The following is a 27,803-nucleotide window of genomic DNA, read 5'->3' on the forward strand; positions in this document are numbered from 1 at the left end:
CTTTTGTTCTAAAATAACGCTTGACAACTGAAAATGCAGCCTGCATTCCACATATTGAAAGATTAACCTTGATGACACAGTGGATGGAAACAGTGAGGTTGACTGGATCATGATGAATCCTGCACCTTTTTTTGCTAATGACACTTCCTTATGCTTACATTTCATTAAAGCTCTGAAATGGCTGAAGATGCCTTTACTGAGCATGCTCCAGGGTTGAAGCTGCACCCATAGAGTGAGATGGATTTGTGGCTGAAGGAGTTATAGGCCTGAAGTCAGGATCTGGAAGGAAACAGCAGCTCTCTTCAGACAGAACCACAGAGGTAGGGGAATTCTGGAAATTTAATTCACGTGCCATGGGGCTTCCGTAGGGATTCTGACTTGGGAGTAAATAGACCAGATGAAGTGGTTCTTGAGGAAAGTGTTGGAATTGATTCAAAAGCAGCATAGTTAACCACTCACATAAGATGGCTTCAAACTGCTTCCTGCTGATCAGAGTGGAGGATTTTAAAATAATGACCTTTACTGACTTGCAAACCTATATAAAGAAAGAACCTGTCTAATGTTAGGGTTATGACATAAAGCAACAACAGGCAGGCCACTCGGAGACAGAGCTGGCAGCGAAGGCTTTGGATTTGTCTGATTGTGCCTTCATGTTGGAGAACATGTGATCACGCTCAGTGTAGGATTGTGGTAACTCAGTTGTTAATTATTATTATTTGTAACACTGAAAAAGAACAGATCTACATTTCAGTTTGAATCCAGAGCTGTTTGGGGTTATGGGAGTGCAAAGGAATGTAAAACTAACTCCCTTTTTTATTTTGCATTCCATTGATTATAAACAAATTAAACTCCATGAAATCAATTGTCTTTCTAATTTTGCAAGAAGTGGGAAAATATATATTTTGTTCCTTGGCCGACATGGTGATTTATGCTAGTTGTCAGCCTGGAGTCAACAGGGTTTAGTGTTGGCAAGTAAGTTTGAAGGGAAGAACAGCAATCTGTTATCTGGGTTGGGTTGGGTTTTTGCATTGGGTGTGCAGTTGTTAGCTTTTTCCATGGAATTTTTAATCACCAGCTGACTGGTGCAGTAGAAGGAGGTGATTGACTTCAGTTGGTATACTAGCAAGCCACATGGTATAGTGCTAATAAAACATTTACATTGGCTGTTGGTGTTTGTTGTAGGGAGGTGTAATGACAGTCTTAGTGTAGAGAAAGGGGGAAGTTTGGTGATTATAGAAACATCTAGTCAGTGCTGAGATACTCTATGGGAAACATCGTATTGGCTGTCCAAATTCATATCAGTCTGGTTCTAAAAAAAGTTACAAATGAGGGTATCATATTTAGAGCAGTATGGAGAATGGAGCTTTGGAATTACTGTATGAAGTTAGTGCATTTGGCTTTTTTCATTAGCAGAAGTCTCTGATTACAGTCCATCTTTAGACTACATCCAGTAAAGTAGTTTGACTCTTTAGGACAACTCTGGTTGTTCCTCACAATGTACTTTAATGTGTAAATGTTTAAGAGTGAAACCTGCAGGTTTTGATTTTATTGCTTAGTTCCAGATGATTGCCTTACACGTGAGATCAATCTGTTGAGTGATGAGTCAGTTTATGGCCTAAATTAACTTGCATATTTATTGCCCAAACCTGCATTTCTTGCACATCCAATTCTCCCATTGCCTTTGCTGAGAGTTGTCGGAGCACAAGGAAGGGGTGATGCAATAGTTAAATAACTTGTTTGATTTAGCAACTTTGTAGTAAGTTTGGTGTCAGTTTTAAAGTGCCTTTCAGAAGGTCTGTCCTGCGCCTCAGACATCTATGCTACATGTCTGGATGTATAGCATGTCTCATTATAATAGGTGATGGTGTGCTAATAGTGGAGAAATGTATAAAGAAAAAATAAGTGTGTGTACGAAATACATGCACTGTGACAATGCAGTTTATAAGCATTGCTTTCATTTTCATTGGCTCATATGTGGAATATATTTATAGCTTTTCATGATTGATCTCATTGGCTTCTTCCCCCTCCCCCCCACTGAGTTTCTGGTGTTGAGAAAATTGGGGCTGAAATTATCATGTATGGTCAAGTCTCCTGGAGGAGGAAGTTTGACTTAGTAGTTTCAGAGGCTAAGGCTCATGTGACACTTTCCTACTGTGTTTGTGTGATAGCCTTAAAGGTCCACTGCCACCTCATGGCAATCGCTGAAAAGCAATCCTTTTAGAGACAACTGAGTGTACACATCAGGCTTTCTGTATTTCTCTCCCCTTATTGCTAGTGATATTTGCATGAAGACAGGATCTTTGCTGTTAAGAGTTCATTTCCTCCTGCTCTCCCTCGCACAAATTCATTATGTCAACCGAATCACTTACAGAGCCATCACGTGCTATTGCAACCAGAGGTTGATGATTTTGGGGAATTAATAAAAGCAACATGAACAGATGAATCCCAAAGATTGTATTTTCATGTGGCTGTCTGTCCCTAATGCTACAAAATTAGGTGGGAGGTCAGGAGAGGGAAATACAAGAACATAGGAAATTTAGAAGCAGAATTGTCTCTAAAATGATCTTCAGCATTTCAATGGAGCTGCAGCAAAAGTCAGAGTGAATGGAAGCAGCCATCTTTACTGCCTGCTTCACTGACATAAGGCTATGATCATGACTAGTATGAGTTTGCTCTGTGGATCCACTGAAATGTCTCTGATCCCTGCCACGTCTCCCCTCCCAAAGAAAAATAACAATACTTTTCTTTGCTGAGCACATGGTTACTGTGGTTAAAGCAATAAGCTGGATCTCTGTTCTTGAAGGTGAAGTATGCATGATGTATTCGGTACCCTGGCAAAGCTTTATTTGTACAGTACAAACTTCCTGTGTGCAGAAGCTAAATGAAGGGGAAAAGTGGAAGTTTTGGATTTCCAAAATAGAAATGTTGATTGCCAAGTAACTGCATGTTAAAGCTGAAGGAATTTGTAAATTAGGATTGTTAGGAATACAGTATGTTCTAAGTTACACCCTGTCTGCCCATTATAAATTTAACCTTTTAGTTCTAGGGTTGTTATATTTATTGAGATATTCTGCACATTCTTATAAAAACACAGGAGCATCTTCCAAAATTTTGTATCTCACCAGCCATCACCACAGCATATGTTTTCATAGCATTCTCCATAGAAAGTCAAGGGGCATTTTTACACTTCAGAATGGCTAACAGCAGCATCAAACTTGTTGAGATTTTGGCTTTAAAACCTTTGAACACACCCAGCTTTCAGAATGTGGGGTGGAATGTGATCGCAGGAGCATAATTCACTAGCTGACCTCTCAGAATATTATCGAATTATGGTTCCTGCGAGGTGCTGAGTGAGCATTCAGCACCTTTTATGCCCATTCAAATCAATGGGAGCTGAGGGATCCAGCCTTCTGTTTAGGACATAATTCCCCTAAATAATCGTTGAGGGAGGAAGGAGGTGTGGTGGAACTGATGAGCAGTTTTTTTAGCAATGGAAAAGTAAACGAGGGTTCCAAGAGAGACGCTCTCATTTCTAGGGAAAGTTACTCTCTTAAGATCGCCTCTTTGTCGTACTTTTAAGGTAGCTTCAGAGAAGACAGAAAAGCAACTTCATTTCTGGGTACAAGTGAAGTATGAATTGGAGAGGGTGGCAAAATATTGCTCGTCTTACAGAAGGAAAAACCTCCCTTTTCCTCCCACTTTTTTTTCCTTTGTGAAAATGACATATATAATGGTATAAATTAAGCAAAAGCCTCTTAGGAACCATGTATCCTTTGTGAAGGAAGGTGGTTGTTCTGCTGTCTTTCTTTTTAAAATGTGAGGCCCTAAAAGGATATTCGAATTCTGAATCACAGAATGGAGGCCAGAGAGACAGGAGTTTAAAAATAAGGTTCCTGTTGTTTTATGGGCCCCTGGGTAGAACACGTTTTTAAAAAGAAACAAGTGATATGCTGTCCCTGACAAAGACAATCCACACTAGAGAGAGTTTGATGGTGAAATTTCTAGGTATACTTGGGTTAATTCAAGGAGAGGGGGAAGGGGAAAATCTTACTTGGAAACAAATGACTGTTTTGTTTCATTTATGTGTGAATTCATTCAACTAACATCCATTTTAGAGAAGGATTTGATTTTCCTGAGGGGCGGATGGAAAGGAAAGGTCAATTCAACTTTGTTTTTACATGTGTAAAGTCACTGAATAGTTAAATTGTTCAACCATCTTCTCATCTGAAATGTCAGTAGTTTTCTGCTTCAATCTGTGTGTGAGAGAGAGAGCGAGCGAGGGGGAGAGAGAGATGCAAAAGATGGCTCCTCTTAATGTCTTGCAAGATCTGTCTAGAAAGAGGTTGTGTCTGTGCACTGCCTGGCTTCCATGAAATGGCTGCAGTTTCCACAACACTGAGAGAGGCTGAAAGGAAATGGCCTCCTCTCTGAGCATGCTTACTGTGGCATAGGAACCTGTAGAGGGAGTTAGGTCATGTGGCCTGAGCAGGACGGTTGTTCATGTGGACCAAGAAAGAAACAGAGCAAGAAGCACTGTCTGTAGCTTCCATCAAATACCAAGCACCTTAAAACAACAGTGCAGCTTTGCCCTGGGCATCAAACTATAACATGATAGCGTTTGGGTCTGTCGGGACACAGTTAAACTCCAGAGCTGCGAACAAGACTGTTACTTAACTTCACTCGTAGGTATTGTAACTGATTATCTCAATGTGACTTGCAGCATTCCATTGAACGTTAGTTCCAAAAGAAGAAAATTTTTTCTCCTGAGACATGATGCACACAACAGTGTTACTTTAGGATATTGGCCTTTCGATGCCAGTGTGTTGCAGCTTATGGTATGTGCAGTGTTTTAAGGGCAGCTTAGAAGCTATTTTTTTCCTCTTTTGCTTTCATAAACGTAAAGAACTTGACCATTACCTCACCAACCAATACACAAATAATCTTGATCCTTTTATAAAGTGTCATTGTGACCTTGTGAAATGTTCCTGGTAAGATGCTAATTGATTGCTTTGCTTGAGTTTTTAGTGTAATTGCTGAAACGTCCCACTATGTTGTTTGAGGATCATCAGTGTTTAGTGCTTTGGAGGAGATGCTTTCAAAATGGAGGGGAGATTTGAAAAGCAAATTGGAGTCTGCATTAACTTCTGTTTTCAGTGTGTTTTTAACCTTAGCAGCGAAAACACTTCTAGCATTGAGATGCTGTAAGACGTACTGTATTAGTGAACCTACTGAAAGAACGAATACTGTAGCATGCTTTTGTATCATTTTTTTAGCTTCCTCTGAAAATGTGTTTTTACTAAGTTAGCTCATTGACTTTGCATTTGTAATGAATTTCTCTGTATCCATTCCCACATTTTTAATGTTAGTTTTGTAAGATCATGCCATAAAGAAGTATAGAGGAAACATTAGACCTATTTTAAAGCCATCTTTGGTTAGAACTACAGTAATCTTTTGTAACATTTCTGTCTGAATTGTCAGGGTTGTTTTGTTTTGTCTTAAATAGGTTACCGTTACAACTTCCAGTGATTGATAGAAAGGCCAGAAAAAAAAATCCTATTATATATGAATTACAACTTAAAGCTGAATCAGACAAAAATACAGTGGGTGAAAGTGATATCCTTGCTTTATTCTGTCATCTCAAGTTTTCTTTCTTTATCAATTTTATCCCCTCAGCTTAGACTGGTGCACTTTAACCATTTGGTAGTTAAACTTGTCTGAAGTGCTTGGACAGAGGAAAATAATATTGTCTTAGTTGATGCAGCACTATGGAAGATTCCTGCTGTTGTTTAACCATTACAACTTTTCAAACATGTACTGTATGTGGGGAATGATGCAATAAATACTTGGTTTAGAGCAAATTGAGACTGTTTTATGTTTTCAGCTTGCGACAATAAAAGATCGTGACAGTCACGTGCATTGTTATGGACACTAAGGGTATGTCTACACTACGAAATTAGGTTGATTTTATAGAAGTCGATTTTTAGAAATCAATTTTATACAGTTGATTGTGTGTGTCCTCACTAAGTGCATTAAGTCGGCAGAGTGCGTCCTCACTACGGTGGCTAGCATCGACTCACGGAGCGGTGCACTGTGGGTAGCTATCCCACAGTTCCCGCAGTCTCCGCTGCCCATTGGAATTCTGGGTTAAGCTCCCAATGGGGCAAAAACATTGTCGCGGGTGGTTTTGGGTACATGTCGTCAGTCTCCCCTCCCTCCCTCCATGAAAGCAACTGCAGACAATCATTTCGCACCTTTTTGCCTGGGTTACTCGTGCAGACGCCATAGCACAGCAAGCATGGAGCCTGCTCAGCTCACCACTGCTTTTGTGAGCATTGTAAACACCTTGCGCATTATACTGCAGTATGTGCAGAACCTGGCTAAGAGACGGCAGCACAAGGATGATTGTGAGGAGGACATGGACACAGATGTTCCTGAAAACACGGGATGTGGCAAGTGGGACATTATGGCAGCAGTGGGGCTGGTTAATACAGTGGAACACCAATTCTGGGCCTGGCAAACAAGCACAGGCTGGTGGGACCGCATAATGTTGCAGGAATGGGATGATTCCCAGTGGCTGTGAAACTTTCGCATGCGTAAGGCTATTTTCCTGGAACTCTGTGAGTTGCTTTCCCCTGCCCTGAAGCGCAGGAATACCAAGATGAGAGCTGCCCTGACAGTTGAGAAGCGAGTGGCGATATCCCTGTGGAAGCTTGCAACCCCTGACTGCTACCGGTCAGTCAGGAATCAATTTGGAGTGGGCAAATCTACTGTGGGGGCTGCTGTGATTCAAGTAGCCAATGCAATCACTGATGATCTGCTCTCAAGGGGTAGTGACTCTGGGAAATGTGCAGGTCATAGTGGATGGCTTTGCTGCAATGGGTTTCCCTAACTGTGGTGGGGCAATAGACGGAACGCACATCCCTATCTTGGGACTGGACCACCTTGGCAGCCAGTACATAAACCGCAAGGGGTACTTCTCAATGGTGCTGCAAGCACTGGTGGATCACAAGGGACATTTCACCGACATCAACGTGGGATGGCCGGGAAAGGTGCATGATGCTCGCGTCTTTAGGAACTCTGGGCCCTTTGAGCAGCTGCAGGAAGGGACTTACTTCCCAGACCAGAACATTGCTGTTGGGGATGTTGAAATGCCAATAGTTACCCTTGGAGACCCAGCCTACCCCTTGTTCCCATGGCTCATGAAGCCGTACACAGGCAGCCTGGACAGTAGTAAGGAGCAGTTCAACTATAGGTTGAGCAAGTGCAGAATGGTGGTAGAATGTGCCTTTGGACATTTAAAAGCTCGCTGGTGCTGTTTGCTGACTAGGTTAGACCGCAGCACAATCAATATTCCCATTGTTATTACTGCTTGCTGTGTGCTCCATAATATCTGTGAGAGTAAGGGGGAGACGTTTATGGCGGGGTGGGAGGTTGAGGCAAATCGCCTGGCTGCCAATTTTGAACAGCCAGACACCAGGGCGACTAGAAGAGCACAGGTAGGCGCGCTGCGCATGAGATAGGCTTTGAAAACCAGTTTCACAACTGGCCAGGCTATGGTGTGACAGTTGTGTGTGCTTCTCCTTGATGCAAACCCGCCCCCTTTGTTGATTTTTAATTCCCTGTAAGCCAACCCCCCTCCCCTCTTCGATCACAGCTGGCAAAGGAAATAAAGTCACTATTGTTTTGAAACCATGCATTCTTTCTTTATTAATTAAAAAAAAAAAAAGGGGAGGTAACTGATAAGGTAGCCCGGGTGGGGGAGGGCCGGAGGGAAGGAGAAGGATTCACCGCTTGCCTGCTGCACATTGTCCTCCTCCTCTTCCTCCTCCACAAAATCCTCCTCCGTGTTGCGTGAGACTCCCCCTTTGCAGGTGTCCACAGACAGTGGTGGGGTAGTGGTAGGGTCCCTCCCAGAATGCCATGCAGCTGATCATAGAAGCGGCATGTATGGGGCTCTGACTCAGAGCGGCCGTTTGCCTCCTTTGTCTTTTGGTAGCCTTGCCTGAGCTCCTTGACTTTCACGCGGCACTGCTGTGTGTCCCTGTTGTAACCGCTGTCCATCATGCGCTGTGTGATTTTTGTACATATATTAGCATTTCTTCTTTTTGATCTAGTTCTGCCTGCACAGATTCTTCTCCCCATACAGCAATCAGATCCAGTGTCTCCCGTTCGCTCCATGCTGGAGCTTGTTTGCAATTCTGGGGGGACTGCGTGGTCACCTGTGCTGCTGAGCTCGCCACGCTGACCAAACAGGAAATGAAATTCAGAAATTCCAGGGGCTTTTCCTGTGTACCTGGATAGTGTGTCAGAGTTGAAAGTGCTGTCCAGAGCGGTCACATTGGAGCACTCTGGGATAGCTCCTGGAGGCCAATAACATCAATTTGTGTACACAGTATCCCAAATTTGACCCAGCAAGGTCGATTTTAGCATTACTCCTCTCACCAGGGAGGAGTACAGAAGTCAATTTTAAGAGCCCTTTAGGTCGACGGAACGGGATTGCTTGACCTAACGCGGCTAAATTCGACCTAACCCTGTAGTGTAGACCAGGGCTAAGAGAGGAAAGAAGGGGAATCTTGTCAGATATGGGTTCATAGCTCAATGTGAAAACTAGAATTTAGTACACTTGATTCTCATGCAATGAGGAAAATAAAATCATTGGACATTCAGTATCTCGCTATGGATTTTTAAGGTCTGACGCAGGCTAGGTTTTCCTCTTCATCTCAGTCCATTGTGATGCAATAAGTTGAATGAGCATTTGTTTTAATCTTGAGAGAAAAGTCTTCAGTCCTAGTTGATGGGAAAGCTGTATTTTTCCATATTCAAGAACTAACCGGAGACATTATATTCGAAATAAGAATTTCCCTTCCTTCTCTCTTCTCCCCTGACCTTCCCTACCCCTCCCTTCTCTGTGGGAGGTTTTCCTGAGAAGTATTAAACACAGAAAACCCCCCATTTTGCATTATGATAAATATGTCACTTCTTGCATTTTAATCCAGTCCAGCTGATCTCTGCTTACAGATGTTCCTGCAAGTTGCTCAGGCAGTTTGACTGGGAGCTTTAGCAGATATGGGGATTGCCAAGAGTTTGTGCTTAATTGTTAAATGGACAGAGACAAACTACTTGTGATGTTGAAGCTAAAATTTCTTATTTTATCTTGCTAGCTGAGCTAGTTGTATCATACGTCTCTCAAGTTCACTTTCATTTGGATACCTTAAATTTACCAGTTAACCCATGTGCATTTAGCCCAGCATTCAGAGGGTGCATAGTTTATTACACAGACTATAATTAGCAGGAGTGTCTTCAATTTTAAATGCTAATATGCAGCATCTCCTTTTGGAGGCAAGAGCTACTCTTGTAGGCCACTGAAACAGAACACATTATTGCATGGTTTTAAAAGGTTTTTTCAGGCTAGTGATCAGTCTTAGGCGTGGCATTATGTCAGAATGCTGACAGATTATCTTTATTAACTGTGTATTGTACCAGGACAGAGGCAGTATCCCTGTGATGCCTGAGATAATAGTTGTTCCAATGGAAGCCCTGAAGTGTGCAGGTTCTCTGTGAAATGGCTGCAGCTTGGAGTGAGCAGTGAAATGGTCTCCACTGGGCATGCTCACTCTGTAGAGGGAGCTTTTATCACATGAGCAGAAACTGAATCACTGTTCATGAGGATCTGGAATATGCAACTCTTTGAGTCTTCATCAAAAGAAGACAACAGATGTCTGCAGGTACAGTAACTTCTAGTGTCCATGCTCCATGTGTCATAAATAGCAGATTCCCTCAGGTTGTGTCCGCAGACAGACTGTTGTCAGGTAGTAAAGGAGAAACCTTTGAGAGGAGGAAGACAGTTAAGATAATCATGGCTGGATTTTTTTATTTATTTTTTGCCCTACGCAAGGAAGAACAGCACAGCAGAAATATATTACATATTGATGCAGCGTGCAGGGCGATGTATGGGGGCTTCATTCAAAGGAGGAGATTTAGAGAGTAACCTGCTCAGGAGCTTGCTTTGCATACTTTCTGACTTTTTTCTGATGAATGTTTTGTTCAATAGACTGTTGTACACAATTCTGGGTCTTAAGTTATATGTGGCGAAGGACGCTTGCACACTCAGATTCTGCAAATTCAGTGAGTTTTTCACTTATTTAATTTGTTGGGGAGTTCTTTGGGGGTTTTTTTTAGCATGGATTCTCTCTTTCGAATGTGTGGTTTTATATTGAACTCTTCCCCCCATTTCATATAAGTGAGAGGAGAAAACTCTGGAGTCTTTAAACTGTTCGAAGGCTGATCTTTCAAAGACAAAGGAGAGGCCTGCAGCCACATTTCACCAGCTTGCTAGAAACATTTTGATAGTCTTGGCTTATGTCAAGGAAGCCTACAGTTTTGCTTTTGGGGTGGCAGGAGGATGGAGATTGTATTTTATTGAGGGGGAAAGAATCCTTTTTCAATAACCTGCAGTCCAGATCAGGGAATGATTGAACCATTGATATTTCATCTTATTTTATGACAAAAGGCTCATGCTGGCAAATGATTGAAAATGTTGACTAAAATCCTCACACCTAGTTCTGCCATGTATCTTTTTTGTTTACATTGTGTATAAAGAGCCTTGTGGTCTAGTTTACCATGGACAAAAAGGAAGACATTCAGCGTACGGGGATATACTCCATCCTTGACCTTCAGTGTTGTCCCTTGATTGTTGCAGAGCTTCCAGAATTGATATTACCAACCCCTGCTGGTATGTAAAATCTAGGCCTGTAAAATCTGCTTAATGTTACTTCCCACACACACACGTGCGTGTGTACATGCACACACATTCTAACTAAGAAGAAAAAGTGAAAATACCATCCTAAAGAAATCTGTCCTACAAAAGTAGGGGAAATGACGGACAGTCTGTAACACCCTGCTCCAAATGCCTGTTGTTTATGCGATACTCTGAAAATGTTCCTAAGAATGTCATTTTTCCTCTTTTGAATGCATATTGAGAGCCTGCGTATTAAAGCTGTTGGGGAAGAGACAAGCAAGGTTTCTTTTCCAAAGATAGTACTAAGAAAAAGCAAATTCCCTGCCTCAAAGCGAGTGATCGTTTGCAGTCCAGAAAGAATGTGTTTTGGGTTGCAAGTAGGCTTGCGATAGAAATGCTGAGATAACGTTGACTGACTGTGGTGCTAAGAGTGCTCCTATGTTATCATAGCCATGATGATATCGGCGTGATGGAATATTCCTAAGCGTTTTAGGCAGTCTGGCATTGCAGACTGAAACCTTGCAAATGCTTTCAAAAGGTGATGCTGAAATGCCCATCCTGTAACCTTTTGTTCTGTTTTAAAATTCTGGGTCAGTTTTCAGCGGTGTTAGGGTTAATAGCCATACACCTGTTTGTTTTTCGGTCGTTTTCCCCTGTCATATGAAACTGAGCATTATGCTAGTTTATGTGGTTACAGTACACCTGGCCTAAACCAGCCTTCCAAAAACGTCGTGAAAATTTACTAGCCAGGCCCACTAATCTATTTGTCTGCCCTTGCCATAGTTATTCTGAAGAGAAAAATGATATTGAACTTGCCCTCAAAATAATTTTTCACTCTTCCCAAGCAAATGGGTGAGTCGAATTTTTGCTAGTCTAATCTATATAAATCTATGTAGCTTCCTGTGGATGAGTCAGAAATGTAGCTGATGTTTAGTTATGTGAGGAAAGTCAGGACTTGCTGTAGGATTCAGCTGATTTTATATATTAAACAGTCACATGCCAATATTCAGAGGTGATCTGCGGACAGGTGCTCTTACTTCCACTGGAGTTGGGAGTGCTCAGCACCTCTGCAGATCAGGCCCTTGGTGATCAAAATAAGACTTCCAGCTTACCTTGGCCTGATACCTGACGGTGCTCAGTATCTTGAAGGACTGGGCTTGCGGTGCAGAGGTGCTGTTTGTATCTGGGCATCGCATGGAACATCTTTATTGCATGGAACATGAACATCCGGGCTGGTTGTATGGCAGCTGGTATGCTGCAAGAGTCCCAATGCCAGTGTGACCTCTCTTGTACGGCACCATCTCCTAATGAAAAAGGATTGCATGCTTCTTTGTACCGTGGAAGGGAAATATTTCATTCAAATAAACAAGGCGTTTAAGACCCTCTGCCATTGTGACTAGCAGGTTTGTAAGGGGGAGGAGGGAGATATGGTTTGACATCAGGTGCCTTTTATTGTTTGTTTTTTTCTTAAACAATTCTTCCCTTCCATCTCTTCTCCTGATACTTGCAAGGGTCAAGGAACTAGTGTGGAGACTTCTATTCAACCAGGAATCGGAGAATAACTTTGCCTTGCCATTAAAGACTAAAGACTTGAAGCACTTAAAAATACGTGCTAACTGCTGTAGGGCTTTGAAGGAGCTTGTGTTCTTCCTATGCAATCTACTGTCAATGCCCTTCCAGGCAATTCTCAAACTTACAGCTCTTAATATCATTTTCAGAGGTCCTTTCTATTCCTGTACATTTTAAAGAGGCTTGAAATCAACTCCCCTTCACAAAGGAGAACCTGGAAGTTGTAATGTGATCTTCCCTAAGTCCCATTTCCCTCTTCCCTCTGCTATGAACCTGCCTCCCCCCCTTTTTTTACTTGAACTTCACTTCTTGTTCTAGCACTCCGGATCTTCTTGTGGTGTGCTAGACCGTCTGATTTGTCTCTGGCTATGCTGAGGTGGTGTTGGGGTGGGGGCAGAGAAGGTACACTCCCTATGTAATAATGCATGCCAGAACATACAGTAGTCAGTAAAGCAGCAGGAGTGAGACACATACACACACAGTATAAGCTAACAGGAATGTGTAAAAAACCACCTTGATAGCAGGATAACTTTTGAATGCTCTAGGAGCCAGACTGAGCTGTTTAAATAGTTCCTCCCCCCTCCTCTCATCCAAGGCGATTCATTTTCCCTTCAGATTCCACCATAGAGGTGGAAGATGGGGGGGGGGGGGAAGGTGTACGAGAAGTCTCACATGCAAACGTTCCCTGAGTCGCTGCCATACTGTGTGTCTGAGCAGTAGAATGCCTCGTGCAAAGGAAGCATTTAACAAATTGTCCTTGTTCCAAGGATGAGGAAATTTAGGGCTCTTCTGGCATTTGCTCTTCACAACTCGAAGCTGCTTTCACTTGTAAAGTATGGGGTTAGGCATAAAAGGAGAGAGAGAGAACTGGAACACAGAGTAACTTTAATAGCCTTGCAAGGCTTTTCATGGAGCTCTTGGTGTTAAATGAGGAACGTTTCCCCCTCCTTCTCCTTCGTTTTCCTGTGTGCCTGTGAAAATATTCTGCTTTGCATTTAAAGGGAAAAACTGTATTTGCTGGGATGAAGCCAACTTATTTATTCAAGGGAAATACCATCTTCCCAACCCTTTCTCTTTCAGAGGATGGCACGGTGGGTTGAATATTAGATTTCTAGGTGACATCGAGGTATGGTTGTGATTTGAAGAAGCTAAAATCATGGCTGGCATTTTCCCTTGAAGCCCTAGATGTCTATCTCCCTCCCCCTCACCGCCCCCAAAAAGGGTTAACTCTTTCCTTCTAGATTGAATTCTTACAGCAGGTGGATTTTGACCTACAACAAACAAACAAAAACCCCACAACCCCACAGCGTTAGAATTTGCAGTTTCCAGTGTTTATAATTCTCCTCCCCAGATTGGATTTTTATTGCATGACATGAACTTGACTGCATCCTGGTTGTAACGAGAGCCTTGGACTGAACAGGGCTGTGAATTAGCTGTTGCTAGTCGAAGCAAATAGTAGCTTCTATTTTACTGTCAAAAAAATGGCAGGTCACTGTGTGTCTGTAAACAATGCAGTTATGAAATGGCAGTGCAAGGCCGAGCTGAGCATGCTCAGGAACAGCCTGTAGGGGGAGGTGATCAGAGAAAGATGATCTAATTCAGTGCAATTCTGGGGATTGAAGGAAAAGACCAGGCTCCATCCTAATGACAGAGCAGAAAAAATACTTCTGGGACTAAGCCTGTAGGCCATAGCTGATAGATTCTGAGGATCTCCTACCTTTAGGACTTCGAGTACTGACCCGTGCTGTTTCGCTTTGTCATTTTCAAGAAGAGTAAAGTCTTGGTGAGGTTTTTCTGTAGTTATTAGAAGAACTGGCCCTAGATTGCTCTCTCTTTTTTTGTTTCTCTCTCCCTCCCCCTCTCTCCCTGTCTGTTTCTCAGCTTGCAGGAGTCAATGTAGTGCTACCTGGTCAAGACAACTAACAGATGACACAAAGTGTTGTTTGAAGAGGCTGTGATCCTGAGCGAGGGCCTCTCCGCTCCAAGAAAATCCCGCTCATTTGGGCTGGGGGAGAGAACTTTATTTTGTGTGTCTCTTTTTCTCGCCTTCCACCCCAGGGTGGCTTCTGAAGTTGGAAATGCGAAGTGAACTCTTTCTGTGACATCCTCCTGGAGGGGAAGGGAGAGCGAACTTTTCTGCTGGATATGACAGTTTGGTAGGGGGTGGGCCCTTATGGCTCAAAGAGGTGGTTGAGTAATTTCAATGAGAGAAGCATGCCAGTCTTCATGTTCTAAAAGATCTGTGTTTGCACCCGTTGGGCTTTCATGTTGGGCTTTGCTTCGGATACCCATTCATATTACATTTTATTCTTGGTAGTCTTCTGGGGGCCTGAAGTTTCTAAAATGGATGTTTGTAGCCAGTAGGAGAGTTTAGCTTTTGCTACAGATAATGATGGGTTGCCAGGCAGGATCTGACTCTCCATTTTTAGGGTTTTTTCCAGCGGTAGGGCAAGGAAAACAGCAGCTGTGAATAATACTCTGGTACTTCTGTCAACCTCCTCCTGTGGAAGGAGGAGATGCCTTTGTCTGCACTGATTTTTAGGGTTTGTCTGTACGCATATATTGTACTGGCCTAACTATCCTGGTATATAGTCAAAGAGATAGAGCCCTCCTCGTGTGGATGCTGCTATAATGGTACTTATACCAACTTATTCCTGTACAGGAAGGGAAGTAAATTGTACCAGCATAAGGTACCTTTTGTACTGGCGTAACTGCAGCCACACGAGGGATTTTACTCAGATCACTCTTCTGGTTTAAAAATGTCTCCGCCCTCCAACTGCCATAGTTATATCAGTACAAAAACTGCACATTGAGCAGGCCTGAGTGGGAGGCCCTGCAAAACCCCTGTTTGCACAAAAGCCCAAAGACCATTATGAAGTTTTTGTGTTGTAAAAAGTCCATTTGACATAAATACTGTTATGTTTCATGCATGTGTTTGGCTGTTTCTGGCTTTTGCAGGCAGAGACTTTTACCTTGTTCCAACCCCTCCTCTCCCACCCCTGCTGCTTTGGAAGATGGTGGGGGTTTTTTATAGCGAGAATAAGAAAATCTCGTTGATAGAAGAAAATATTCATCTTTAGGGAGGGAAAGGAAAGTCTTTGTGATGAATCTGTCCTCTGAATTGTTCGGTAAAACAAAAGAATCAAAGACTAATGTGACTTGAAGGCCAACTTCAGAACGAGAGCAGTGCTTGTTTTGAATATGGTTTATTAGGTACAGTTCACATGATTGCTAGCAGCTTGTAAGGAAGTGGCCTCAACCTTAAAAGGGGCTTTGAGAATGGTGACTGCTCTGTAGGCCAGGTACATTATTGGTTGTTTTTTTCTCCTTACTGAATGAAGTTTTTCTGCTTGTTCTGTTAAGAAATGGTCAGTGTGACACCAGCAAGCAACTGGACAGCAGGACATGATCAGAACAGACTCCTGAAATTAACACTCTTCACAGGCCAACCAAGAAACTCCCCCCACCCCCACCTTTTTTTCTGTAGTTGTTTTCTTAATAATTATTTCCTAAATAATTAGCTGCTAAATGTTTATCTTCTCAAGCCAAAGGATGTTATTAGAAAGTTGATTTTAGGAAGAAAATGGGGGGAGGAGGTGAAAAAGAACGGTGAATGTGAATCTACTGCAGCTGGAGTTGCATCATTTATTAAGGGCTTTGCCTCTCTTTCTTGCTACAGTACATATTGCATACCTCGCTGCCGCCTTGCACAGTAGGTGAAATTCTGCTTTGTTGAAGTGCTTGCTGAAGGTTTGCCTAGGAGTAGAATTTGATCTGTCGGGAGACCGGGTGTTGTAACGGGGGGGTAGGTGGACTGGGGAGTGGAATGGCAGCAGTGTCATGGAAAGACGGGCTACATATCCATTGAGGCTTTGAACCTTCTGGTTATAGGCTTTATAGGCCATTCAGGATCACTCCTATGTCATTCTTTCCTAGTCTGCAAACAGATGTGTTGATGCAGATAGTGCCCTGAATGTTAAAGAACATAATTTTCTGTGTGCTCTGCCTAGTTTGAGAGGAGAAGGGTTAGTCTTCCTTGAATTATTTCCCTTCCCAGCTCCTCTTCGCATTGACCTGTTCTAGTGGAGTAGCTACATGAGGATAATGTTTCTGCTAAGTCTCAGTTTACTGGACAGTTAATTTTAAGACAAAAAGAGAAACCTGCTGAAGGTTTACACCTGAGCATATCAAACTCGGATCCCTTTTCTTATCCGCCTTTAGAGAACTCTGGTTCATGATGTAACTCACTGCTCTCTTGGGGGCTCCTGGAGGGAGGAAAGCTACAAGTTTTGATACGCTGGTGTTGTCTTTTATATGGAAACCTTATTGGAACCAACTTGCTATGGAGTGAACCTGGATGGCTAATGACATTTCCAAAGAGAAGGCTGAGTAGGTTTCTTTCTGTTTTTCAGCCTTTTTTTTTTTTTTTAAAGGCACCAGTTTAGTTTCTAGCTCTGTGTTTGGAAATGCTGCAAAGCCTTTACTTGGATTCTCTAAACTCTCTTCCATTGCGGCCTTAGTTTTAAAATAACAAAGAGAGCCTGATTTCTTGTACACAGATGTGGAAGGGGAAAAAAATAATCAACCCTATTACAAGTCCTTGGATTCTCATGGCTTTTAAAGACCTAATCAGTCTGTCTTTTAAGATGCAATAATTTTTTATTTCCCTTGAAAGCAAAAAAGAAAAAAAATGCTTCATGGGTTGTGGTGCATAGTCTTTGTGGAGGCTCTCCAGTGATTGAAGATTAATAATCACTCTGTTGTAGGCAGTGGAATGGAGACAGACGGCTGCAGGAAAGGAGGGGTGGGGAAAAGAGAGGGAGACTTTTATTCTGAAGCAGACTGTGCTTGGCAGTTGGCTTTTGTTGGGACTGCTGTTAAAGCAGACATTTCTCTGCTAGGAGGGTGGGTATAAGATTTCTCTGCCAATCAGGAGCCGACAGATTGGGGCATGGTGGAGTGTGAGCAAAAAGGGAAGTTTGCTTTGAATGTAAGGGGAAAAAAATGGAGGTATTGACACTTACAACAAAGTTGCTGCTAATAAGTTTGGATGAAATTGTGTGCTGGATGGAAATGGATGGAAAGCTAGAATCCTGATTTTGGAGGAGTGTGTGTGTGTGTGTGTGTGTGGTGTTGGTTGTGTGGATTCTGCAGGGCTCTGTTTGTGTGAATACTGTCTTCAGGCTGAAAATGTTTGCCATGAAGTTGATACAACTGACTTTTGATAGACCTAGAAGGGGGAAAGCTGCCGCCTCCCAAGCTTTATGGGAGGCAGGCTTCGAATGCTTTGCAGCAATTGTCTGCTGTAGCCTCCTTTTGATAAATATGCTTCACAACTTCCAATGGTCTTTTCCTCCCACAGGGTAAAAGATGCATTGTGCTGCTTTAGACATTGATGTTGGGGTTTTGCTTTGGTTTTTAATGAAAAGTGAAAGTGGTGGGACTGCTGTTGTTAATGAGGACTGTTTAGAGGTGGTTCTGGAATATGGACCATGCGAGCCTGTCGAAAGCAACCTAGAGTAACTCTGTCTGGCGGGACACAGGTGTATTGGCTGTGAGCTGGGAAAGTGATGTGCTGCTAAGTCTCTTTTATGGTGATGGGAATTCTCTTAGAAAGCTGGTTTTGTTTGCAAGAATTCTGGGCAGCAGGGCACTCTTGTTAATTACAGTAGCTGAGACATGTGGCTGTGGTCAGTTCTTTCTTCAGAGTTCTAGCAATGGCTTTCCTTTAGGCCTCTTCTCTTGCGTGGCAATAACATATCCCTTGGAAGGGATGAAAGGGGGAGTATGTGTGATTTTGTAGGGGGCTGGGGTGGGTAGAGGTGTTAAACTTTGAAGGAAAGATTGTAAATCAGTTGAGCAAAAATGGCTTATCTGAAATTCTGAGGCTTTTATTTTTAGTTGGAATCATTTTAAAGATGGGAACATAAAAGGGTTTTATTTGCATAACATAAACCTCTGAAAACAAGCTGGTCCCTGTTAGAGATACTGCGACTCTTTATTTTATTCCAGTTGCTGTAGCAAGGGCGAGGATTCATTCTTCATGAGCAAAAACCCCAGGGTCTTCGTCGTTGTGTAGATACCATGGGACTGATTCTGCTCATGCTTGCGTTAGTCTTATACCTGTATAATGCCATTGGCTTGCTCCTGATTTACACCAGAGCAAGGGAGATGAGAATTGGGACCTAAGTATACACGTGTGCATCAAGAATAATGTTTTAACTCTTGGCTTAACAAAAATGAAGTTGGCCGCCATTCAAACTTCAGGCTGCATTGATACTCATTTCACTGTAGAAAATGCATGTGTCCCTATGACCAAAGCTTGGCTTGTTCAGGCAGGTTGATCATATGGCTAAACTAGAGTTTGCATCACTCTTTTAAAAAAAAATAAAAATAACCATCTTTATCTTTTTTTAAAATCTGAAAAAAGTGTGTCAAATATTTGTTTCCTCTCAAATGGGATCTCTTGGATATGCACCTGTGTGGAGTTTGGGTCTGCATGGGGAGATAGGGCTGCACAGGACATGGATTACTCATTTGGGGGAACGATTCTGCAAGACGCAGAGTGCCCTCCAGGCAGGACTCGAAGCGTAGTTGCTACATTTTTCTAGATAAAAAGGGAGCTTTTCCTGGAAACTTTAACAAGTGGCCGTTTCCTTGACATTAAAGACTTTCTCCTCTGATTAGCTTAGTTATCCATTGGGTTTCAGATGATGCCAGCATTTTTGTTTAACCCTCTATGCTGTGGCCTTAGTGTCCTTCCCGGCTCTTTCCTGAACAGCCTGTAGCCAGGGACATGAGCATGGGCCCTACAGGATGGTTACTAAATGGGCCAGGTGGGCTTTTGCATACATAATGGGAGAGCCTGTCTGCTGTAACACCTACAGGAGCTTGGCACTGCCGCTGAGCTCAGATGGAAACAAAAATTGCCTGGTGGCTGATTATAGTAACACCGAGATCAGCTGCGTTGCTAGCCTGGGAAGGTTCAGACTTAAATGACAACGAAAAGGGCAATACTGTGTATGTGTTCATATCTTATCTGCTTTATTTGCTTTATGGGAGATGGGCAGGGGGTTTTCCTTATCGCCCAATGTGCTTTAAACCTTTTGATTTGCATGGCTGCAGGCACCATCTGCCCTCTGTGGAGGCCTACAACAGTTGGCTTGACCTAGGCTTATTCTTCTTCTGTGATGCGCACAGCATGAAATGAACCCTTCACCCTTGCCATTCCCCAACCTTTAAGACAGACAGTTCTGTTTGCGGTAACCAGATGCAGCTTTGCCAGGCAGTTGCCATGTTTACTCTTTAAACTAGCTTGTCACTTTAGCCAGAGAATTGTGTCAAAAGGCCCCTCCTCCTATGTTTTTTTTTTTTTAAAAATACCCTTTTCCTTTCTGTTGCTGCTGCGCTTTTCTTTATGGCCAGGCATTTATAAGATAAGCAGCGTAGCTACCAAGCCCATATAGCAACGGGATGCCAAGTGCCTCAGTGGCTGAATAATATAGCAGGTGTTCTACAGTTTTTGCTTTTTCTATTGAAGTTAGATGAGGGTGAGACATGGATACCATTAAACTCAATAAACTTAAATTATGTATTAACTGTTACTTTCCTAGGTTGAAGGTTTAACTCTTGCAAATTGTGTCTGTTCAACCTGGGAAAACACCTATGTTTGTCATCTTTGCTTGGCTAAGTTCTTGGCACTGTGGCCTCTATTTTCAAAAGTGACAAATGAGTCTGATTGTCTCTGTGTGAGATACCCATCTTGACACCTTCAGTCAGGTTCCTTTAGGGTGTGTCAAGGTGGGCACCCAAAATCACTAGTGAAAAATCTTGATCCACATCTTTTCCCCATGTGATCTTAGATCTCAACTGTACAAGAAAATCCACGCTCACATCCTTCTCGAATGAGATGCGCTGCCAGCTCTGGCAAGCCTTTGAATTTTTGATCTTTGACCTGAACCTTGCAGGCAGTTTCCTGGAGTTGTTAGTTTTCACTCTGCAGTTTGTCCATGACTTTTCTGCCCTGGCATGGGCATGTAAACAGGATATTTTCACCATTATTTCTTGTTAAAATGTATAGTGAATGGATGTTGGGCTAAACAGTAATTGTTTGTGTCCTTCCTCCCGCACCCCAGCGAGCAGTGCAGAGTAAGGCAGAGACTAGGAAAGACGTCTGCATGAAGACTGAGCTGCTGAAAGATATTACCAACAGTAAAGAGGAAGGTAAGTGCATGCTTTGATCTGGGACCAAACCTCATCAGTGGGAACACTGGATATGGCATGGTTAAAAATGAACCAATAGATTAGTGACAGTTGAGCTGTGTGTATTAACGACCCTTGTCCTGCTCCCATTCAAGGTAATGGCAGAACTCTGCATGGGCTTCTTCAGCAGGATCACCCCCCAAAGGATGCAGATGTGGGTCTCAGTTTCTTTGTTTCCACCCATCACGAGAATTACGCTTCTCACTTCTGCTTCTGATGTGCCTCTGAAACTGAAAGGAGACTAGGTTACTTTGATCTCCTGATCCATAACTAGTTTGAACTGAAGTCTGTCTTTTGTTTCTCTAATGTTAATATTAGTAACGAATAGTTCCTTAGATACTAGAGAATCCAGCAAGTTGCTTTAAGGAACTATTTTCACTCAGGGGACAATGAGTGGCTCTTGCCTTGTGGAGTTGGTTGCTGATTGCTTCATGATCAATTTTGATATATATATATATTTATTTTATGTCTTGAAGCTTGTTTTGTGCTTTCCTGTGAGCTTGCTGTTTGCTTCAGGAAGAAATGGTAGCACTGGGGAACGACTGGGTCATGGCCTGTCATTATGGGGCATCTCCTTGCTTGTGCATTGTTGCTCTTCTACCTTTACCTTGAACGATGCCGTGCACATCACACAAGGTATTTCCAACCAGAGTCTGTGTGTGTGTGTTGCACGCATGCACTTGCCATCTGAGGATTTAATATTGATCTCCATATTTAAACCTCTTATTGTTTGTTTTTTGTGTTTTTTTGCCTTCATGGGGTCATTACTGAAGTCCTTGCTTCTGCATGGATGGGCATACTTTTGTTCTAATCCCTAGTCCAGGACTGGGGTTTAGAAAATAACTGAACTGGCCCCCTCCAAAATATTTCTAGTTCTTGCTGGACATGAGATATCAGACCTTAAAATTCATACCAATTTGAGCACCATCTTACTTTCCTTTTCTCTTCAATCCAGCATAGAATTGCAGAATCATAAAAATGTAGGAGGGACCTCAAGAGGTCATCAAATCCAGCCTCTGGCACTGAGGCAGAATCAGGTAAACCTAGACCAGCCCTGACAGCTGTTTGTCCAACCTCTTCTTAAAAACCTCCAGGGATGGAGATTCCACAATCTCCCTTAAAAGTCTATTACAGAATTTTAACTAGACATATCGTCAGAAAGTTTTTCCTAATATCTAACCTAAATTTCCCCTGCTGCAGAGTAAACCCATTGCAACTTGTCCTACCTTTAGTGGACATGGAGAACAATTGATCACCATCCTCATTATAACAGCCTTTAACATATTGGAAGCCTTATCTGGTCTCCCCTCAGTTTCCTCTTCTTTTCTGAAGACTGAACATGCCCAACATCTTTAACAATTACCTCCCATGTGTTACATATGACATGTGTAACATGTGTTACATACCCCTGTTAATACACCCAGAATGACATTAGCCTTTTTTTTTTTTTTGCAACTACGTCACACTGTTGACTCATACTCAATTTGTGATCCACTATAACCCTCAGATCCTTTTCAACAGTATGACTACTTTGCCCGTTATTCCTCATTTAGTAATTGTGCATTTGATTTTTCCTTCCTAAATGTATGTGTCACTATTGAATTTCATCTTGTTGATTTCAGATCAATTTTCTAATTTGTCAAGGTCATCTTGAATTCTAATTCTGTCCCCCACCGTGTTTGCAGCCCACCCAACTTGGTGTTATCCACAAATTTTAGAGGCATTTTTTTCAAAAATGACTTGAATAATGTAGTGAAAATATTATATAGCACTGGACCCAGGACTGACCCCTTTGGGTCCCCACTAGATACACCCTCCCAATTTGACAGTGAACCATTGAGAACTACTTTTTGACTCCTGTCTTTCAGCCAGTTGTGTACCCACAGGATAGTAATTTCATCTAGACCACATTTCCCTGGTGTGCTTATGAGCATGTCATGTGGGACTGCATCAAAAGGCTTACTTAAATCAAGATAGATCACATCTGCTGTTTCCCCCCCTTAGCCACTAGGCGAGTTACCCTGCTAAAGGAAATTAGGTTGGTTTGGCATGATTTGTTCTTGACAAATCCATGCTGACTATTCCTCAAAACCCTCTTATCCTCTCTAGGTGCTTATGAATTGATGGTTTAAATATTGGTTCCAGTATCTCACAGTGTATCAACGTTAGGGTGACTGTCTATAATTCCTTGGGTCTTCTTTGTTCCCTTTTTAAAAGATAGGCACTATGTTTGCCCGTCACCAGACCTCTAGGACTTCACCCATCCTCCATGAGTTCTTGAAGATAATTACCAACAGTTCTGAGATTGCTTCAGTTAGTTCCCTGGGCCTAGGATGACTTTTGTCAGGCTCTGTTGACTTGAATGTATCTAACTTACCTAAATATTCTTTAACCTGTTCTTTCCCTATTTTCGCTTGCGTTCCTTCCCCCTTGTTAATATAAATTGTGTTGAGTATCTGATCACTGTTAACCTTTTTAGTGAAGATTGAAGCAAAATAGCCATTAGACACATTAGTCTTCCTGATCACATCCGTTATTAGCTCTCCTTCCCCACTAAGTAGAGGATCTACACTTCTTCTGCATCATTTTCTTGCTCGTAATGTATTTTAAAGAACCTCTTCTTACTGCATTTTATGGCCTGTGCTTGTTGTAACTCATTTTGTGCCTTAGTCTTTCTGATTTTGTCCCTGCATGCTTGTACTATTCTTTTTTCCCTCCCACTTTGTTTTGTCCATGTTTTTTTTTTTTTATTCCTGATTTTCAGGCCATTCAAAGAGTCAAGAGTTCAGCCATATTATATTTTTATTATTATTTTTTATTCCTTTTCTTTCGGCTCTTCAGTTGGCATGGTGTGGCTTTTGTCTTTTCTCCTTCCTCTCCTTTCCTTCCTCTGATCCCCCTTTATCTCATATTTTTTCTTTTTTCTTGATCTTACCTACCAGTTCTCTGTCTATATTTTAAAAGTCTAGTTTTTTTTTCATTGTTCTTATTTCTTTGCACTTTTCCTCCTAAAATCTATCACTTCTTCTTCACCTTCTTGACTTTCACCACACATTGCCTTCCTTCTTCCTCTTTGCTGCCAACTCCTGTGTTGGTCTCACTAAAATATCTGCCCCCCATGGATTCTCCTTCCACCTTCTAAAACACAGTTGTCCCCAACACATTCCAAGATCTTATTGATGTTCTGTTGACGGATTTGATGTTTGACATATTGCTTTTCCTACAGATGTAGAGGTAGTACAAGTCCCCCTTTATTACCAGGCCTCGTGTTTTGGATATTTCTGTTCTAGAAATGCCTCATCCACCTCCTTTTCCTGATTTGGTGGTCTAATATCACCCCTTTTCCCCCCTTTTATCTTTATCTTGAGACTTTCAGCTGGTCTGCCTCCTACCTCCTTCTGGCCCTTGATATAAGTATATATATATTCTGGATGCATAATGCAATGCCGCCTCTCTCTTTTCCCTGTCTGTCCTTCCTGCAAAAGCTGTACCCCTCTATTCCAGTATTTCAGTCATGAGATTTATCACACCAGTTCTCAGTGATGCCAATTTAGTCATAGTTTAGCTTATGTACTAATACTTCCAGGTCTTCCTGTGTTTTTCTTGCATTTGTATATAGACATCTAAGATTTTGAGTAGATTGCCCCACTGATTGCCTTCTTGTTGTTCCTGTGTAGAGTCCTGTGACCCTAGTGTACATTTCCATGTCTGCCCTGATCCTTGTTAAGGTCACCTTTTTATGCGCTTACCTGTGGGCTTTTGTCACCTGCCCGCTGTGAACCTACTTTAAAGCCTCCCTCACTGGGTTGGTGAGCCAGTGCTTGAAGAGGCTCTTCCCACATCTCTTCCCAGAACAGAGTTCTGCAGTTGATGTTTGTTTTTTGGAAACCCCTTTCTTACAAACCGCTCAAGTTAGAGACTGATGACCAAATCCTGCAAGCATTTGCACCCATGCTTGGCTTTAAGCATGTGAGTAATCTCATTGAAGTCAAAGTTATATGTGTGCTTAAATCTTTGCACCAGTGTAACTGAGAGGAGAAAAGTATCAGAGGGGTGGCCGTGTTAGTCTGGATCTGTAAAAGCAGCAAAGAGCCCTGTGGCACCTTATAGACTAACAGACGTATTGGAGCATGAGCTTTTGTGGGGGATGCATGCATCCGACGAAGTGGGTATTCACCCACGAAAGCTTGTGCTCCAAAACGTCTGTTAGTCTATAAGGTGCCACAGGACTCTTTGCTGCTTTTGAGAGGAGAAACTGGCTGTGGTGCCTTATATCACTTGAATGTGGGATATGAAGCTGCTTTTGCATGATACAAACCATTGCTTCTAGCTCTAGCTGGTCTCAAACAGCAACCCTTAGGTTCTGGTGGGTTAAAAAACCAAGAGAATAATCAGAATGGAGTGATACTTGAAAGACTTGATACCTCTTGACTGATTTTAGGCTAAAAGGAAATACTGTGTATCATAGGAAAGTGGAGAATCCCACGTGTGCAATGGTATAAAACGTGCATTTCCAGTCTTGGTGCTTCCCGAGGTATTGGACTTTCAAACCATCCTCCCTCCTTCAGTCTACCAGCTTTTTTATGGAGCTACGGGACAGAATATTTCAAATACGGAGGCTCAGACATGTCATTTCCATTCCCTATTGTGTTTTTTTGTATTAACCCATTGTTTTAACATGCCTGACTTTGTCTTGCATGATTATTTGGCTGTGTGACTTGTATATATAGTTCTAACCTGACCTTTGTAAACCAGCATTGGTGCCACATGAGTTTAATTAGGTAATGTTCCCCGATTCCATTACCAATAATGCATATAATTTATATAATGATTTACAGTTTCAAGTGCATCCCAAACATTAAATAATTACTACTCCCTGACAATTTGACAGGAAATGTTTTCTCTAGAGGTAGCATATGGTGCAGTGATGGATGGACACCTCCCCAGGTTGGGAGGTTTGGTTTGGTGAAACACCCTGAGGTCTGGATGCTTCTTTGAAATGTCTCTCAACTACCTGAATCTCTTGGATCTGTAAAATAGGACACAACTAGTTCAAGAAGAAGATTCAGTGAGAAGCTTCTGGTTCGCATGATCAGATCTGAAAGAGCATGAGACTGTTGGTTGTCTCATGTTGGATGAGAACTGTTGTCTATTAGAATAGGAGCGGATCTGGATTCTGTTCCTGTTGTAAGGACACCCTGGGCTGTCTGCAGGGTTTGAACCCAGGATGGTTGGAGCTGAAAGCTGGAGCCTTTACCGCTTGAGCTAACGGATGAGAGCGTGGATTAGCCACATGAACAATTTGTAAATGCTTGTCCTGAGCTTCAGAGGTCCATATCAATTCAGATCCACATTGGGGCAGTTATTTGTAACAACGCTGCTTTGTGTTAGTGTGGATTGTGCCGGCTCTGCCCCTGACTCACTGCATGGCCCTTGGCAAGTCATACAACTTCTCTGTGCCTCAGTTTTCTCCATCTGTAGGATGGCAAGACAGCTACCTACCTCACACGCATTTTGGGAAGCGTAATGCATGAAGTGCTTTGAGTTCCTCGAAGGGAAGGTACTGCAGAGCTGCGGTGTTGTAGTTCAGTAATTTTGGGGGTCTCTTCTGGCTTCAGCCTAGCAGCACAAAAATGAGAAATAATTAAACTTTACACAGCTATCAGTGTCCTGGGAGCAAGTCCCAGACAAAGTAAAACCCAGTATTTGCTGCATGTGTTGACTAAAAGCTCCTTTCTATCTAAGGCCACACAATAGAGAGAGAAAAAAGCTACTCGAGAATAGCAAACTGGTGACTAGAACCTTCATTATGAAAGGGTCCAGTTCAGTTCTCCTATGGGTAAAAGTTCAGGTCAGCCCTTTGCTTGTGGCGGGGGGAAAGGGGTGAATGAAAAAAAAGTTGCTCTTGTGTTATATTAAGGTTGGGCGTATCTAGTTTGTCTCAGTGTGTAATGAATTAATGAATCATCTCTTACATCGGCATGACTTCAGTTCTTCTGCTAATGTTCACCATGCAGAGCAACTGGCTACATCTCACTTGGTCTTTCAAAGCAGACCGCACTTGTTTTGCTCAGCCCAGCAGATGGAAAGCTCCCAGTGAGAGACCAGTCGAAGTCTGGGAGCTGCGATGGCTTGCGCCCGCTGAGGATCAGGCCTGATGTTTTCAATTCTGTTTCACCAAGAAGAAAAGAATCACCCTTCACATCAACACTTTCCTGATTCTGGGTTGAACAAAATGGGTCGAGTTTTCCTCTTAATTCTAATACAAAATCTTGATCCAGAGTTTAATACTAACTAGTGCTCGTTCACTGAGCATCCCCCTTTCAATTTCCTTTTTCTTTCAACTGGGCTTTTCTCTGCTTTACTATTTCCTTTAATTGTTTTATTTTTTCTGAGAAGGAAAGAGTTCTCTTTCTTACCAGCAAACCGTAAGACCCACAAACCCTTGAACGACCTCTTGTTAAAAGTGAATTCAGCAAGGCAATCTGATCTTGAGGAAATGGCTCTTGTATCTTGATTAACTATACAGGTGCGCCGCAAAGCTTTGGTTATACACACATGGGAGTAGAACTACTGCACCTTCTGGACTGTTTGAGGATGACCTAGCAGTTGGGTGTTGTAACAGGGTGGTCTGCCCCTTTAACCCTGTTCAGTTGTCAAACCCATGATGCCTATAGAGAGCTGTAGTCAGGAGGTTGGTGTCTGGCTGTCCCTAGAGCAGGTCTGAGAGATGCAGTGGGAGAGAGCTCTGGGCCCCCTAGCCAGTTTAGGTCAGGGAAATAGCTTGGTTTTGGTGTTTCTTGGTGTGTGTTTGTGTTCAAATTAATTGGGCCTGAAAGAAACCGGGGTGTGGTGTTAGCCCTTCCTGGGCTGGGGAGATGAGCCAGCAGTTTCCGGGTGACATGTCTCCAGTAGAAGTCAATGCTTTATGGTTCAGGGGAACGTACAAAACCCCCGTAACGGACAACTGTGCATTCACTTGCAAGAAGAGTTTTCCTCAGCTCAGTCATAGTGGTTGGCTTATGTCCTGAAGCATGACGGTCCATATCCCCTAGCTGTTTTTCCTGGCGAGTGTAATTGAGGATAGAAGTCTATGGTTTTCAAGGGGACCTTAGGGAGTTAGGTGCCCAGCTGAAAGCCACAAGCAAACTGAAGGGGAGAAGGTCATGTTGACCTAGTCATCCTCAGCTGTCTCTGTAGAGGCAGTACTGTTCCTCTCAGGCTGTGTCAGAGC

General features: G+C 42.6%; 1 protein-coding gene across 18 annotated transcripts in view; it reads left to right on the plus strand.

The window, feature by feature from the left end:
- Positions 1 to 27,803, plus strand: part of EHMT1 (euchromatic histone lysine methyltransferase 1) — a 161,532-nt gene that overhangs the window by 51,341 nt on the left and 82,388 nt on the right. For 5 of the 18 annotated variants that reach the window (XM_039506314.1, XM_039506315.1, XM_039506318.1 and 2 more), the window contains one exon: positions 20,443 to 20,530. The exons of 4 other annotated variants lie outside the window; for them this stretch is intronic. In XM_039506314.1, the coding sequence (XP_039362248.1) occupies positions 20,485 to 20,530 (46 nt within the window). In that variant the 5' untranslated portion in view covers positions 20,443 to 20,484. Of the gene's footprint in view, positions 1 to 265; positions 321 to 9,685; positions 9,726 to 13,967; positions 14,091 to 17,170; positions 17,318 to 20,442; positions 20,531 to 20,698; positions 20,724 to 21,581; positions 21,607 to 27,803 lie in introns of those variants that run through there. 9 more of the 18 variants (XM_039506320.1, XM_039506308.1, XM_039506321.1 and 6 more) reach the window with 9 other exon arrangements.

This window comes from Mauremys reevesii, linkage group 19 (genome assembly GCF_016161935.1).
Source record: "Mauremys reevesii isolate NIE-2019 linkage group 19, ASM1616193v1, whole genome shotgun sequence".
In the NCBI taxonomy this organism is placed as follows: Eukaryota; Metazoa; Chordata; order Testudines; family Geoemydidae; genus Mauremys; species Mauremys reevesii.